This window comes from Bufo bufo, chromosome 8 (genome assembly GCF_905171765.1).
Source record: "Bufo bufo chromosome 8, aBufBuf1.1, whole genome shotgun sequence".
In the NCBI taxonomy this organism is placed as follows: domain Eukaryota; kingdom Metazoa; phylum Chordata; class Amphibia; order Anura; family Bufonidae; genus Bufo; species Bufo bufo.
The window spans coordinates 31,604,800-31,620,632 of NC_053396.1; the positions used below are offsets into that span (position 1 = coordinate 31,604,800).

The 15,833-nt window shown below is 44.7% G+C and overlaps 1 protein-coding gene across 4 annotated transcripts in view; it reads left to right on the plus strand.

Annotated features, from left to right (window-relative positions):
- GOLGA1 (golgin A1) overlaps positions 1–15,833 on the plus strand; it is a 799,579-nt gene that overhangs the window by 88,026 nt on the left and 695,720 nt on the right. For 2 of the 4 annotated variants that reach the window (XM_040406051.1, XM_040406052.1), the window contains 3 exons: positions 2,001–2,159; positions 2,445–2,531; positions 4,152–8,045. In XM_040406051.1, coding sequence (XP_040261985.1) covers positions 2,001–2,159; positions 2,445–2,531; positions 4,152–4,211 — 306 coding nt within the window. In that variant the 3' untranslated portion in view covers positions 4,212–8,045. Of the gene's footprint in view, positions 1–2,000; positions 2,160–2,444; positions 2,532–4,151; positions 8,046–15,833 lie in introns of those variants that run through there. The other 2 variants (XR_005773994.1, XR_005773995.1) reach the window with 2 other exon arrangements.

Consider the following 15,833-nt stretch of genomic DNA (forward strand, 5'->3'; position numbering starts at 1 on the left):
GTTAAGGAGCCATGGACCCCAAGTGAGTTGCCTGGATTTGAGGGAGATAATCGTGGGTGGCAGTGAGTGTTCATATCTGCAGGACGTGTTGACCTCTTGTATGACCTCAGCTATGGTTGGTGAAGCTAGTTGCTTCCAGTGACTGGTATTTATCAGCTTGGCGCTGAGCAGGACGTGTCCCACAATGTTCCTGCGTGTTGGGGGGATGTTGTGTATACCCAAAAACAAGAGAGCCAATTCAGGAAGAGGTTCTATGAGTTGAGCTGATAACCCAGAAATCAAGTCAAAGACACTGTGCCAGTAAGGGGTGAGTATGGGACATGCCCACAGAATGTGAAGTAGGGAGCCTCTAGCGCCGCATCCTCTCCAGCAATGAGGGGTAGATTGTATTTAGTCTCTGTGGAGTAAAGTACCAATGTAGGAGGGTTTTCAGCCCAGCTTCGTAATGAGTGACACATTTGAAGTTCGAAACCAGGAATCTGATAGCTAGAACCTAGGTCTCATCTAGGAAAGACTTTCCTAACTCCAGTTCCCATTTTTTAATGGGCAAGGTTTTGGTGAAAGTGGCTTTATCCCCTAGTATGTCATACACATATCGTGTGGTGTGTCTTTTAAAGAGGGATGGGAATTGAAATAGTCTCAATATGTCAGAGTTTATTGGGGGTGGAGATTGCGTAATTTTTGCAATAAAGTGACGGATTCTCAGGTAGTTATAGAATTCTGTATGCGGCAATGTGAATAAGCGGTGAAGTGAGTCAAAGGGAAGGAGTAGGCCGTCCGACATGATTTGAGATATGGAAGTGATCCCTTTTCCTCGCCAAGTTGTCAGGTTAATATCAGGGATGTTTAGTTACAGTGTACGTATAGTGGCCTGTGGTAGGAGGGTGGAATTTGAGTCTTTCTGCGTTCTGTGGATTGTGGACCAGAGGTTGCTGACATGTTTTATCGTTAGTAGGTCGTTATGTGGCTGGGATTGGTTCCACAACAAATGGATTAAGTAGTCTTTTAAAGTGGCGTGTTTTATTGTGTGTGATTCGATCTGGATCCAGGCCTTCGTGTCATCTGAGGACCACCATTCCCGAGCGAAAGAGAGTGCTATTGCTCGGAAATAGTCCTTAATATCAGGGAGGCCTAATCCGCCAGCATGTTTTTTCTTGGACAGTAATGCCCGGGCTACTCTGGGTTTGGATGGTCCCCAGATGTATCTTCCCAGAATTGTCTGCGCTTTCTTGAAAAATGTAGCAGGGACCGGGATCGGGAGGGCACGAAATATATATATAAGCTTAGGAAAGGTCATCATTTGAAAGGATGCCACTCTTCCTACCCAGGATACTGCTTTCATAGAGAAGCTGTTGAAGTCGTTCAACATGGTGGCTAGGAAGGGGGTAGTAGTTCCTACTATAAAGTAGGGAGAAGGCGAAGTAATCTTAACTCCCAGGTATGGGAGTTCTGATGTTTGCCAGTCCAGATCATGGAAGGATTTCAGAGAGGTTGTTTCTGCCAGCGGGATGTTAATGGGGAGAGCTTGAGATTTTGTGTTGTTGATCTTATAGTAGGAAAGGGATCCATAATGTGAGATCATTAGAACAAAGTTTTATGCGAATCGACTTCGGATGTTTCATCCTAAGTCGATTCCCCCCATCCCTAGACATGATCTTTTTTGCAGAGTTCACATATGGTCAGCCGTGTACTTTCCGCATCCGTATACCGTTCCACAAAAGGATATAACATGTCCTATTCTTTGCCGCAAAATGCAGACCAAAGACCCATTGAAGTCAATGGGTCTGCAAAAAAAAAAGGGACGACATGGATGTCATCAGTATTTTGTGGATCCGGTCGTGTGCATGAGGCCTAGCACTGTCAGTGTTACTATCCACGGCCATGTTTGTCACAGTCTATACTACAAGGTGGACTATCCCTATTGTGATGTGAAAACCCTGAATGGTGTCAGAGCCAAATCTCACTGCTGCCCATGTCTCCTAAACCATATTATTTTCTAGAGACTGAAACCAGAAGCAGAAGAGAAGCTGAATCCTGCGGACCCCCCGGCCCCATCCCTCACCGTGACCAATAACGCTGATCTCAATGATTCCCGGGAGATAAACTTTGAGTACTTGAAACACGTTGTTCTGAAGTTTATGTCGGCACGGGAAGCAGAGGTGAGGAGCCTGGGGTAATGGGCCATGGACGGCTATCGTTTGTGTAGACAGAAGGGCATCATTCTGCATGGGCTTACACTTTGTATTGATGTATATCACTCTCCCAAAATAGTAGGATTACATAATTTTCACATTTTGGGAATTTTGGATGTTTTTAATTTTTAAAAGCTCAGAGTAGCTGAAAATATGCATTGACTAATAATCCTGCACGGTGTATACATTCTTTATACATTCTATCACACTATTTATTTTTTGCTTTTTGTTCTTAATCTCCCGACGTTTCAGGCCTTTCATCTTATTAAAGCTGTATCAGTATTGCTCAACTTCTCCGTGGAGGAGGAAAATCTACTTAAGGAGACACTAGAATATAAGGTAATGGATCATTTCATCAATTATTTCCTGCCATGTTAGTGTAGATTTTCAGATATTGACCGGAGCACATAGGGGCAGATTTATAAAGCTGTCTAGAAGTAAAACTGGATCACAGGGCAGCTTTTAATTTTCAAGACCAGAATACAAAATGAAATTGGTTGCTGTGGGCGACAAAGATCGTTTGACTTCAGACAGTTTCATAAATCTCTCCCATAGTTTTGTCAAGATCTGCTCTAAAACAGCGGTGACCAGTTTTGACTGGAATTCCCCAGGATTTACATTTTGATGACCTATCCTCAGGACCGGTCATCAATAAGAGATTGTCGGAGTCTGACTCCCGGGACCCCTCCGATCAGCTGTATGAATAGGCCACAGATCTCCCTGGGCGTTTAAGCCGCTTCCTAGGCCATGCGACATCACGTTTATCGGTCACGTGGCCTAGGTCAGATCTGCCCTATTCAAGTGAATGGGACTGAGCTGCAATACCAAGCAGGTAAGCTGCAGCCTCCTCAAACAGCTAATTAATGGGGGTACCTGGAATCGGACCTGATCTCATATTGATGACCTATCCTGGTGATGTAATTTTTATCTTCATACTCGCTTGTATTCCGACAGAAGTAAAATACATTGGGAGGACTCCTGCGCTCATGCACATAATGGAGAGGAGTCCTGTCAATACATTTTACTGCTGGTCAGTTGGAGCACGGTGTCGTAACTTGAGTATGAAGATAAAAATTACATAACCGGACTCGGCACCACTTACACTATGCACTGCTTAGCCTACTTTCACACTTGCTCTTTCCCTCTCTGCTATTGAGATCCGTCATAGGATCTCAATAGCAGGGGGAAAACGCTTCCATTTTGTCCCCATTCATTGTCAATGGGAACAAAACTGAACGAAACGGGATGCACCGTTTAGTTGCCTCCCCATCGCGGACAGAATAAAGCCACAAGAAGCGTTTTTCTGTTCGCGATGTGGTGCGGAGCAAGACGGATCCGCCATGACTCACTTTGTAAGTCAGTGGGGACGGATCCATTTTCTCTGACACAATGTAAAACGGATCCGTCCCCCATTGACTTTCAATGGTCTTCATGACGGATCCGTTATTGCTAAGTTAGATAATACAACCGATAACAGATGCTGACGGTTGTATTATATTATCGTGACGGAAGCGTTTCTGCTGATCCATGACGGATCCAGCAAACACACTGGTGTGAAAGTAGCCTTACGCTAGTTTGGTAGATCCAATACACCCACCCCCTTTAACCAATTCTGGTAGTCCATGTGGCACTCCATTCTTTTTGAATTCTTTGGGGGACACTGCACCATGGGTATAGGCCCGGCCACTAGGAATAAAAACTTGTTGTCTGCACATCTCCATGTACACTAGTCTCATCAGTCTAAACACCATCTATGGCAGCTTGTACTTTTGTTCTCTTACTACTAGTACTTTTTAAGCTAGGCTTCTTGGCGATTCTTGATGACATGGTGGCAACTTGCGATCAACCTTAACATCTCTAGAAACTAGTACAACGTCCTCACTTTTTAATGTATGAACATGTAAGTAACATAATTAAACATGGTTCAGTAATTTTTTTTTGTCCTTCCTCCTATTTTAGATGTCCTGGTTTGGTTCTAAGCCGGCTCCAAAAGGTTCAGTCCGCCCATCGATTTCCTAACCAAGGACACTGTGGTCTTAAGTGGACTGAACTTTTGGTACTAAACTCCTTTTTGGCTGCACTTTCTATGAAAATGACATTGATGCTTGAAGATTTTGGTGCGTTCTAACTCCTCTCCCTACTGTTTGCTTTTTGAGCTTTTCCCTGACCTGTTTACAATCCGAGTATCTCGGTGGCGACTTTATTTCGGTTCGGGTGGATGATTAATATTCACTCAACCAGCACAGAGAAATGACAACCTCAAACCACTGACATATGATCCTATGCAATGGAAGACTCCTGTACTGTTCCTTTCCTGCACATGAGCTGCATTCCACTCCATGACCGGCCCAGTTCTTAGTGTTCGGGAGCTGCTATCGTGTGATATCTGGCCAGCGACACTGAGAATCGGAAGGATTTTATTTCTGCATCTTGCTTCCTTTCTCTTTCAAAGGGCTTTTGTCGAAACCGACAAGTAGTGGTTCATGGCACAGCGTAATTTATGGTGTTTTATGGGGTAGTGCCATTCTGGGCCTTTTAATTCCACCCAAGTCTCAAAATTATAATTTTATATAAGAGGAAATTCAGTTTTAAATGAAACCTGCAAGAAACTGTAGGACTCCTGCGTTCATGAATGGTGAAGGTAGCAATGCTGTTCTTCTCCGAGCATCTTGGCCGTCAGTTGCTCACCATTCTTGGTAGGTGGAAATATTAGGTGGGTATCCTATTCCTACTTGATCTGTACATGATTACATATGATCTGGCTATTGGGGGTTGGGGGGGGGGGGGGGGGGGGGGTTGGAATAGCAGTGATGATTGTTATTCATACAGGCGATCGGGGATCCCCAATGTAAAATGATCTAACTGGAGACGACTAAAGTTCATGTTATATAATGTTCCATGGTATCACATATACTGTATGCTCAGGAATATTTTGATAATTCTGTTCACCTTATACATGACTATTCGGATGCCGTAATAGCCTCACACAGTCCTGCTGAACAGATCACCATTGTGCACTGGACTCTGGTGTAACGGCCATCTGCATCCCTTTGCTTTTTGGTTGCAAAGCCGATCGCAGAACACATCCAGTCAGACGGTATGCAGTCATCAGAGTGACAGGGACTTGGTGTGTATGTAAGGTCTTAAAAATGACCTGTCCCCAAACCAAAAAGAATGTGACATACATATACATAACTGTTTGCCATGCTTCACTGATGGGGGGGACCTGATTAGATGCCTCCTTCATTCTTGAGATGTGTCCCGATAGTTGCGGAGCCAGATATGTTTAATCAGACTGACTAGCCACGGAGGTGTCACCCGTCACTCTTCTTTACTAGGGGAGGTTTTTCCTCTGCGGTCACAGAGAATCATGTTGCAGCGTGATCTCACGGGAACTGGAGGTTTTCACAAGACCACACTTCATCATAGCTTCAGACGGGACCGTGTCTCACTCAGTCTCTGTGAGGAAGAAACCTAGCAAAGAAGAGGAGTGACTGGTCACACCGCCATGGTTTGACAGTCGGGATAGACCTATCTGGTGCCGCAACTTTTCGGGCACATCTGAAGAATGGGTGGGGGGGGGGGGGGGGGGGGGAGGTGATATGCACCCAGTCATAATAGCAAGTATGCCATGCTAAGGGATGCATCTGTATGTCAATTATTTTGGTTTGGTGACAGGTCCTCTTTAAAAAGTAACTAAACTTAAAGTTTTGATCGGTGCAGATCCAGGTGCTGAACCCCCCACTGATCACTAAAACTGCGGTGCAGAAGTGATCATCCAAGGGACGTGCCCCTTCAGCTTTTATCAGACATTTTGGTCTCCTTCTTCCCTATTTGTCGCTGCAGATGGTTTCTGGTATTTTATTCAAGAGAAAGCAGTCACTAATGTCAGACAACTACCTATGTATCAGAAATATAGCAGCGGCAGGCATGTATCAGAGACGCCAGAAGTTGCATCAGATCAGTATAGGACTGGATAGTAAATTATTGTGCAGAGCGCAACTTTCTAAAGTATTAAGTTAATGAATTTCCTTGCTCTAATCTCCCACAAAGCACTTTACTGGTAAGGGGGACATCATAACCGCGTCTCAGTGTTATCTGGTCTTTGCGTCCCTACTGTGATTTTAGCTCTTCATCTAGTCCTTTACCTCATGTTGATTCTAGCCCTTCAGACGGCTGATAATTCATCACTCATCGTTGTGTTCGGCTGCTGGAATGAGAGTAGATTTATGGGGACATGTATCATTGTAGTGTAATAAAATCCATTCCCTTTGCCATCCTGACATCGTGCAGAGATAATGGTGACCAGAGCGGACACTCGTATGCTGCCAGATAACCATCAGAGCCGATCAGTCTTATTACTTTACAGGAGGGACAGAATGATAAAGTTATAAACTATGAGTTCAAACATCCGCTATTAAGTGAACCTGAACCCTTGAAAACCAACTACCTTCATAATAACTTGTGTTCTTCTTTCTTTGAAGTTTTTTTTTCTAACTTTGGGCACCCATGTGGCAGGACCTGCAGAGAAAAGCAAACGTACTTGCTTCCTGCCGCTGGGTTCTGGCTCTTGAGCTTCCCCGGTGCTAAACTTCCTGTTTGATGCAGGTCACATGTGCCACTGCAGCCAATTGCTGGCTGCAGCGGGGACCCCATACATCATCCTTGAGTCAGACGTCACTGCTGTGGCCAGCCATCAGCTGCACAAGTGATGAGTGTCAGGGGGAGCAAAGTAGCCGAAACCCAATGACAGGGAGCAGGTAAGTAATTTCTTCCCTCTGCAGGACTGGCCACTGGGGTGGAGGGGGGATGAGGGGTGTGTGGCCAAAAGGCCACCCTTTGACATGTACACATTTAAGTGATTTGGAGCAGAATTTCTCAGTAAAAAGCAAAGTAAACCTGGCCAAACATATTTGATGTATGTCAGCCAAACCCAGTGATTGCGGCAGCATCCGTCCATCATATAATGTCTGTGGGGAGCTACCGAGACTCCTTTGGCGGCATTAGATAGGGGATAGAAGGGTCTGGCAAGTTGGATTTTAAAACGCGGATCCTTTTGTTCTTTGAGAGATAAGCCTCCCATATAAGTGTCTGTTAGCAGCTTTTTCCCCTTTCCCATTCACAATACATGCATACTTGGCTCAGTCTAGCATGCATGTGTATGACAGAGATCAGAGAGACAGCTGTTGGCTGACATTTAATACATTTGTATTTGGCAAGTTTAATGGGTAGCTTTACTGAGTAAAAAATAAATTTAAAAAATTGGTATGTGAAAGAGACATATTAAAAGTTTTGATCTGTAGGGGTCCGAGCGCTCAGACCCTCACTGATGGGACCGACTGATAGGCTCAATAGAAAGTCTATCTCCTGAAGATATACAAGCCCCTCTGTCTCCTCGGTCTAGGGTGCAGACCCCACCGATGAAAACGTTTGATATGTTTTTTGAAACTTTAAATCCTGATGACTAGGAGATAGCGGGATGCATAATTGCCCACACGGGATGATTGACCCTGTATCCGAGCGTGTATGCAGAAGACTGGCAATCCCCCAGTGTGAGCAGGGTAATTAGGACTCAGTCTCTCCTAGGAGTCCTGTAAGGATTTACTCAGAAATCCTGCACCAAATCCTGTAAAACGATATAACACTGAGCTCCACATCCCTCCCTCATAGGACAGCCTGATGAGTGACATGAGATAAGAGGAAGGGTCTTTTTATACCAGGGGAACACTATTAGGGGGCATTTTATATACAGAGGGGCACTATTGGGTGGATTTTATATACAGGGGGTACTGTGGGGTCCTTATATGCTGGGGCATTGCGGGGGTGTACTGAAGGCGCTGCAGATATTGGGATGCTAACCTTCTCCTCCTCCTCCTCCTCCTCCCCCCCCCCCCCCCCCCCCCCCCCCCCCCCAAAAAAAATTAAAAATAAACTATGAAATTCATCTGTTTTCAAGGGCCATAAAAAACAGCTATTAGAAACACTAATGGCCATTCTGCTTCCATTTTTTGGCTGTTTAAGACTGACGGTGAGAATCGTGTGAATGTAGCCTTAAGAACGTCACATTTACTGTTGGGCTAGGGCAGGGATGGCCAACCTGTGGCTCTCCAGCTGTTGCAAAACTATAACTCCCAGCATGCCCAGACTGCATACAGCTATCAGCCTACAGCTGGGCATGGTGGGAATTGTAGTTTTACAACAGCTGGAGAGCCGCAGGTTGGCCATCCCTGTTTTATGGAGATAAAATGCAGTCTACTTCACCAGATTATAAGATTTTTTTTTTTAAAGAAATAGTCTAATTTAGGAAACAAATATTCCTGCTAGACCTCTGATGTGGACCCTGTCAGCAGCTCAATAAATAGGACCCCTTCAAACCCATGCTCCCTCTGTGCTGCTCAGTAATTTGTGACGGGAGAAAATCTCCTGAATGCTGTACTTTTTCTCCCATCAAAAAGAACCTATTTGATGAAAAGACCCAAACTGATGCGCTGAGAAGAACAGCAAAATGAAAAATAATTGATCTGACTAAGGCTTCGTCCACAATTTTATTGGTAATTTGAAGGGTTAATATGCTACCCTGTTTCAGCACGAATGCCGCCTTTCGGCTCGACAAAAAAGCGTTGCGTGCAGCAGTATTTGTCTGGCTGAAACCTGGCATTTATGCCAGGAACCAGACTGTTCATCTCCGAATCCCATTATAGTCTATGGAGGGCTGGCGGTACACGGTCGATTCCGGATACGGTGACCTCTGGTAGCCTGGTTCTCTGTTGGATCAGGCTACCGGATTACCAGCGCAACTGTGAACGAAGCCTTAGTCAGATCAGTTTTTTTTTTTCATTTTCCTGATGGATCTTCATCTTCTGACTGATTTGAAGAACGGAAAGCTAAATGCAGATGTTAGAGAGCCCTAGAGATATGTACCAGGAGAATGCTGCAATACCACCTGCATCTGATGCAAGTCTCTGGGGGCCTGACAGATGTAAGATTATGATAGAGCGATATCACTTACCCTTAATTCCTTATTACTGGCATCAGCAAAGCTTATGTGAACTTCCAAAATGTATTATATCTAACATTTTGTGGGGGCGGCGCATCTAGTGTTGTCATTAGGACCAGCATCTCTACAGCTGCTATGTAAATGATCCAGTGATTTTCACGTTATGAACTCCAGATTTAATATTTAAAGGCTATGTACACCTTTGGGGCAATTTTCTATGATTGCATTATACTCATCTTGGGCTAAAATAATTTTTATTAGAAAAATCAAGCCGTTCTGTTACAGAGGCTTATTTGTCTAGCTGTGTGAATCGTACTATCACTTATTTAAAGGGGTTCTACTCCTCTGGATAGATCAGCATCTGACCGGCGGGGGTCCGACACCCAGGACCCCCGCCGATCAACTGTTTGAGAAGGCAGTGGCGCTCCAGCAGCGCCGCGGCCTTCTCACTGTTTACCACTGGCCCAGTGACATCACGACTAGTATCAACTGGGCCGGGCTAAGCTCCATTCAAGTGAACGGAGTTTAGCCACGCCCAGGCCAGTTGATACTAGTGGTGACGTCACTGGGCCAGCAGTAAACCGTGAGAAGGCCGCGGCGCTGCTGCCTTCTCAAACAGCTGATCGGTGGGGGTCCCAGGTGTCAGAACCCCGCCGGTCAGATGCTGATGATCTATCCAGAGGATAGATCATCAGTTAAAACAAACTGCTGAGCCCCTTTAAGCCACATTCCTATCAGTAACATAAGATCTGAGCTATAGACCCCTTGCACATGACCGTATGCCCTCCGAGACATATGGTCCGTGAGCGGCATTGATCGTGCGCATGGGGAGCGCACAGCATCATAGATTACAATGATGCGTGCACATCGGGCCACCCGCAGGGCCATTGTCCCGCACTCATAAGATCATATGAGTGCAGGACAATAGCCCCGCAGGCGGCCCAACATGCACAGCATCATTGTAATCTATGATGCTGTGCACTCCCGTGCGCACAATCAATACTGCTCCCGGACATATGGACCGTATGTCTCGGAAGGGCATACGGTCATGTGCAAGGGGGCCATAAGGAGTGTTTATAAGCCATCAAGCTGTTAAGAAGCAATCAGCTGTGCTGCTTTATGGGAAACAGTAAAAATACACAGCTTGCTAATAGAGAATCTCAAGGCTGTACAGAGAAAGGGGCTCAACATTTTTAATAAAGACCAATTGAAAAAATATACGGTATATATATTTTTAGCTCAAAATTAGTACAATAGTAAAAAAAAAAAAAATGCCCCCAAAAGGTGTACATAGCATTTAAAGGATCAGTATCAATGTTCGGTTCTCCTTACCGGTGGTCTCAGACATTTATCTTTATAGTTCGGTTGTTCCTTTCTTCCTCCTACTTTTGTAAATACATGTTCTGTACTATTGCATTTCTTTAAATTGTGTATATGGAAAATATGGAGACAGATGAGATGCACTATAAATTCTGCATCTATTCTTTTTAATGAGCGGTCTCCACTGTACATAGCCTATTAGTTGGCTTATTTAATTTGCAGTGCAATATTGATTAAATGATAAATCTGCCAGTTTGGGTTCAGAAGTGTTCAGTGTGTAATTTATAAAGCTGAAATGATTCATATTGTGTCACCAGATGTCTTAAAGGTAGAGCACCGCACACCCTAGTTGCCAATGCCAGCAAGGACTTGTCAGTCGTAGCAAGTAAAATAGAAAATTGCGGCACACGGCTCTTCATTTGCAATTTAAGGCATTTTATTCATATCGTATCACATAGAATTCATGATCCAGTTGTATCTCTGAAGCGTAATTGATTATGGGTATTAGATTATGTGACCAGACGTTTTGGCCTGTCAAGGCCTTCCTCGGTGGTCTATTATCTTTCTGTAGCTTCAATCCGGTCTCTGCGCTGGATCATCATCACCGTGATCCAGCGCAGAGAGCGCATTGAAGCCACAGAAAGATAATAGACCACCGAGGAAGGCCTTGACAGGCCGAAACATCAGGTCACATAATCTAATACCCATAATCAATTACGCTTCAGAGATGCTACTGGATCATGAATTCTATGTGATACGATATAAATAAGATGCCTTAAATTGCAAATGAAGAGCAGTGTGCCGCAATTTTCTATTTTAATTGTGTCACCAGAGTCAACTCTGTATGTGGTGAAGGTGATTTTCAAATTTTGTGACCTCAGCCCATGAAATGATGTAAGTAATTTGAGGGTGGGAACATAAACTGAATGCTTATAAGTGGTTCTGCAGCTAGAAGCATCACAGCATCAAGGTGAGATTCAGCAGCCTGCACATCACCCCGACTATAGACAGTAGGTGACATACTGGTGGTGACTCCCCACACTGCCGCAAATCAGCTAGTCTGTGTAGCTCTATAGACTGAATTCAGCCTTGTCAACACTAGCAGTGTCGCTACTACAACACTGCTCGCATTGACTTCAATGGGACGATAGGTCATCACTTAAGAAGGGGTTGTCTGGGTTCAGATCTGAACCCAGACACAACCCGGTCTGCACTCCGATGCCTAATGGAATTTTCTGGTGATCTTGGAGATCTGGTGGGTAAGCTGGGCGGAGGCTTCCACCTAGCAGTGATCTAGGTGACATCACCGGGACTTATGGGTGGTCTTTAGTGCTACCCTAGCCTGTTTTTACAGGCTAGGGCAGAGCTAAAGATGCCCATCAGAGCGAGTGACGTCACCGGGATCACTGCTAGGTGGAAGTCTCAGCCAAGCAGTGTCCAAATGTAAACAAACAGCCCTTGCCCTGCGCGAAGCAGGGCAAGGGGGAGCATCGGAGCGTGAAAAGCTCCAATGCTATGGATGTGAATGTGTGCAGATTGGGTTGTGTCCGGGTTTAAACCATGGACAACCTCTTTAACTAGTGACTGAATACCCCTAGTCTGCATCTCCCACTGAAAGATTCATACCTACATGCCACCCTAGTCCTACATGCTGGCTCCCATTCCTCCATCTTCCGGCCGGGTATTGACATTGGCACACAAAATTATGTCTATGTCTCAGCTGAAAGAAAAAAGCTGGTGACTGGAAGATGGCGGGACAGCCAGCACACAGGTTTGGGATGGTGGAGAGCAGGAAAGTATGAATCTTTCAGCAGGCTAGCAGCCATCAGTTAATTATCCTCAAAAAACTATTTAAATTACTTTTCCAACCCCTAAGAATAATGCCCAGAGTACTCCCAAAGATGGCATGTTCACACAACAGGTATTACCAAATGGAAAAATCTGATGTGGAATCTGCGGCAGAAATTCCAATCTGACCCTTAGATTATTGCTGTAGATTTGTACACGGATTAGCCCTATTCGATAGGGCATTCAGGACTATGCTACATGGAATCTCAGTTCCATAATGTGAACACAGAGGCCAAACAGAAAAGGCACAGGGGACATGTGGCGGTGCACTATATAATCACACCAGGTTCCCTTCCATTGCTCTGATGGAAAGGCAAGTGGAGCCCAGTTATGAAACTTGTGATGCAAGCAGATTGCATTGTACTCCATGAATTTTATCACCCACCTTCTGACCCCACCTTTGCTATACAGTCGCGCTCTGCATTACAATTGTACAGCAAATAAGTAGAAGTAATTCATATAGATGTGATAGCATAAAATAGCAACAAGTCAAAGAACAACCAACGTCTAACTAAGATCCATACACAGAAGATAAAGACCATCAATAAGTCTCCAAGGCTCCACCCGTCTGATTACATTAAAAAGCAGCAACTTCTGTCCACATGAAATCATTGCACATCACAACCCTGGTAGTAAATGTGGTCATGCAGATATCCAACAGGTAACGCCCTATTTTACATATCCGTGATGACATCTGTGACATGACAGTCACCGTCTCATCCGTGAAGATGTCTTGGAAGGGCAGGTCACTACAATCCGTGTGTTATCTGTATTCCACATTCACAGCTAGGTTGAAAAGGGGATTTCCAAAGCATCTCCCCATCAATGGTCATTGAAACCCACTGCCATCCATGTTCTGTCAGTGGTTTTCACTGATCCATAGAGGTTTCTGCATAACACCAAAATAGTGCATGTCTCTGACCATGGAAAAAACAAGAATATGTGAATAAACACGAAGGCCTAAATTACGCAACCCAGTCCGGTGTACACAGCTCGGGTGTCGGCTTCCCTGACCCAAACCGACTGCATCATAGTGATTGCAGTCAGTTCCTATCGGATTGCATGGCTATTGTCCTGTACTCACTACATTAGACCTGTGATCAGATAGGAACTGACTATCATAAATCACTATGATGCAGTCAGTTTGGGTTAGGAGAGCCATGGACGGTCCAGAAGATATGGCTGAAACATCGGCTGTGGGAACCAGGCCTAAAGTCAATGGATACATCGGTTGTCCGTCGAGGACATGGATGGCACACGTTAGTTATAGGTCTTAAAGTGACCACATTCACTAATTGGGTGCCATGTAATAGTACGACATTGTGATCTACAGTCGTGGCCAAAAGTTTTGAGAATTACATAAATATTGGAAAAGTTGCTGCTTAAGTTTTTATAATAGCAATTTGCATAAACTTCTTTGCCATGAAAATTAACTTAATCCCCAAAAAAAACTTTCCACTGCATTTCATTGCTGTCATTAAAGGACCTTCTGAGATCATTTCAGTAATCGTCTTGTTAACTCAGGTGAGAATGTTGACGAGCACAAGGCTGGAGATCATTATGTCAGGCTGATTGGGTTAAAATGGCAGACTTGACATGTTAAAAGGAGGGTGATGCTTGAAATCATTGTTCTTCCATTGTTAACCATGGTGACCTGCAAAGAAACACGTGCAGCCATCATTGCGTTGCATAAAAGTGGCTTCACAGGCAAGGATATTGTGGCTACTAAGATTGCACCTCAATCAACAATTTATAGGATCATCAAGAACTTCAAGGAAAGAGGTTCAATTCTTGTTAAGAAGGCTTCAGGGCGTCCAAGAAAGTCCAGCAAGCGCCAGGATCGTCTCCTAAAGAGGATTCAGCTGCGGGATCGGAGTGCCACCAGTGCAGAGCTTGCTCAGAAATGGCAGCAGGCAGGTGTGAGCGCATCTGCAAGCACAGTGAGGCGAAGACTTTTGGAATATGGCCTGGTGTCAAGAAGGCCAGCAAAGAAGCCACTTCTCTCCAAAAAAAACATCAGAAACAGATTGATCTTCTGCAGAAAGTATGGTGAATGGACTGCTGAGGACTGGGGCAAAGTCATATTCTCCGATGAAGCCTCTTTCCGATTGTTTGGGGCATCTGGAAAAAGGCTTGTCCGGAGAAGAAAAGGTGAGCGCTACCATCAGTCCTGTGTCATGCCAACAGTAAAGCATCCTGAGACCATTCATGTGTGGGGTTGCTTCTCATCCAAGGGAGTGGGCTCACTCACAATTTTGCCCAAAAACACAGCCATGAATAAAGAATGGTACCAAACACCCTCCAACAGCAACTTCTTCCAACAATCCAACAACAGTTTGGTGAAGAACAATGCATTTTCCAGCACGATGGAGCACCGTGCCATAAGGCAAAAGTGATAACTAAGTGGCTCGGGGACCAAAACGTTGACATTTTGGGTCCATGGCCTGGAAACTCCCCAGATCTTAATCCCATTGAGAACTTGTGGTCAATCCTCAAGAGGCGTGTGGACAAACAAAAACCCACTAATTCTGACAAACTCCAAGAAGTGATTATGAAAGAATGGGTTGCTATCAGTCAGGAATTGGCCCAGAAGTTGATTGAGAGCATGCCCAGTCGAATTGCAGAGGTCCTGAAAAAGAAGGGCCAACACTGCAAAAACTGACACTTTGCATAAATGTCATGTAATTGTCGATAAAAGCCTTTGAAACGTATGAAGTGCGTGTAATTATATTTCACTACATCACAAACAACTGAAACAAAGATCTAAAAGCAGTTTAGCAGCAAACTTTGTGAAAACTAATATTTGTGTCATTCTCAAAACTTTTGGCCACGACTGTAGTCTCCAGTGACTACAAATCTGGGCTAAAGGCTACATGAGAAAAAAACTAGTATACAGGGGTAATGAGAGCAAGACCCAAACTCACAATTCGTGAACTTTTCTCACCTGTGGTAATTGATGATCATCAGTACGTTGGTTTGCAAGATTCACTTGGTGTCTGAAGCGGTTCCTGAATGGAGAAGTGGATCGTTATCGGGAGTGAAAAGCTCACCTGCATTTGGCCCACCTGAAATAGCAAATCCTGCAGTGCTGGGAAGAAGTATCGCCTGTGGTTCTTCTGCACATTCACGACGACTGGATTCAAGTTTATCCATGTGCATCCGGCAGAAGGGTGGACACATAAAACACACCATGCAAAGCACTTTAGGAAACTTTGTCCTCGCTTAAAGAGGACCTTTCATCGGTCCGGACATTATCATATACAGTAACTAGCGGGTTGTGTAGAGCATACTGATGGCATGTTACAGCGCTTACTAGTTTCTCTATGCGCTGCTCTGTTTGCCCGCTGTGCGCTGTCCAATCGCAGCAGATAGCGTCACAGCCAGAGAGAAGGCCAGCTTTTTTTTCTCTGGTTGTGACGCTCTCCGCTGCGACAGCTCACAGCCAGGGAGATGGAGACGCCCCCTGACAAACATGG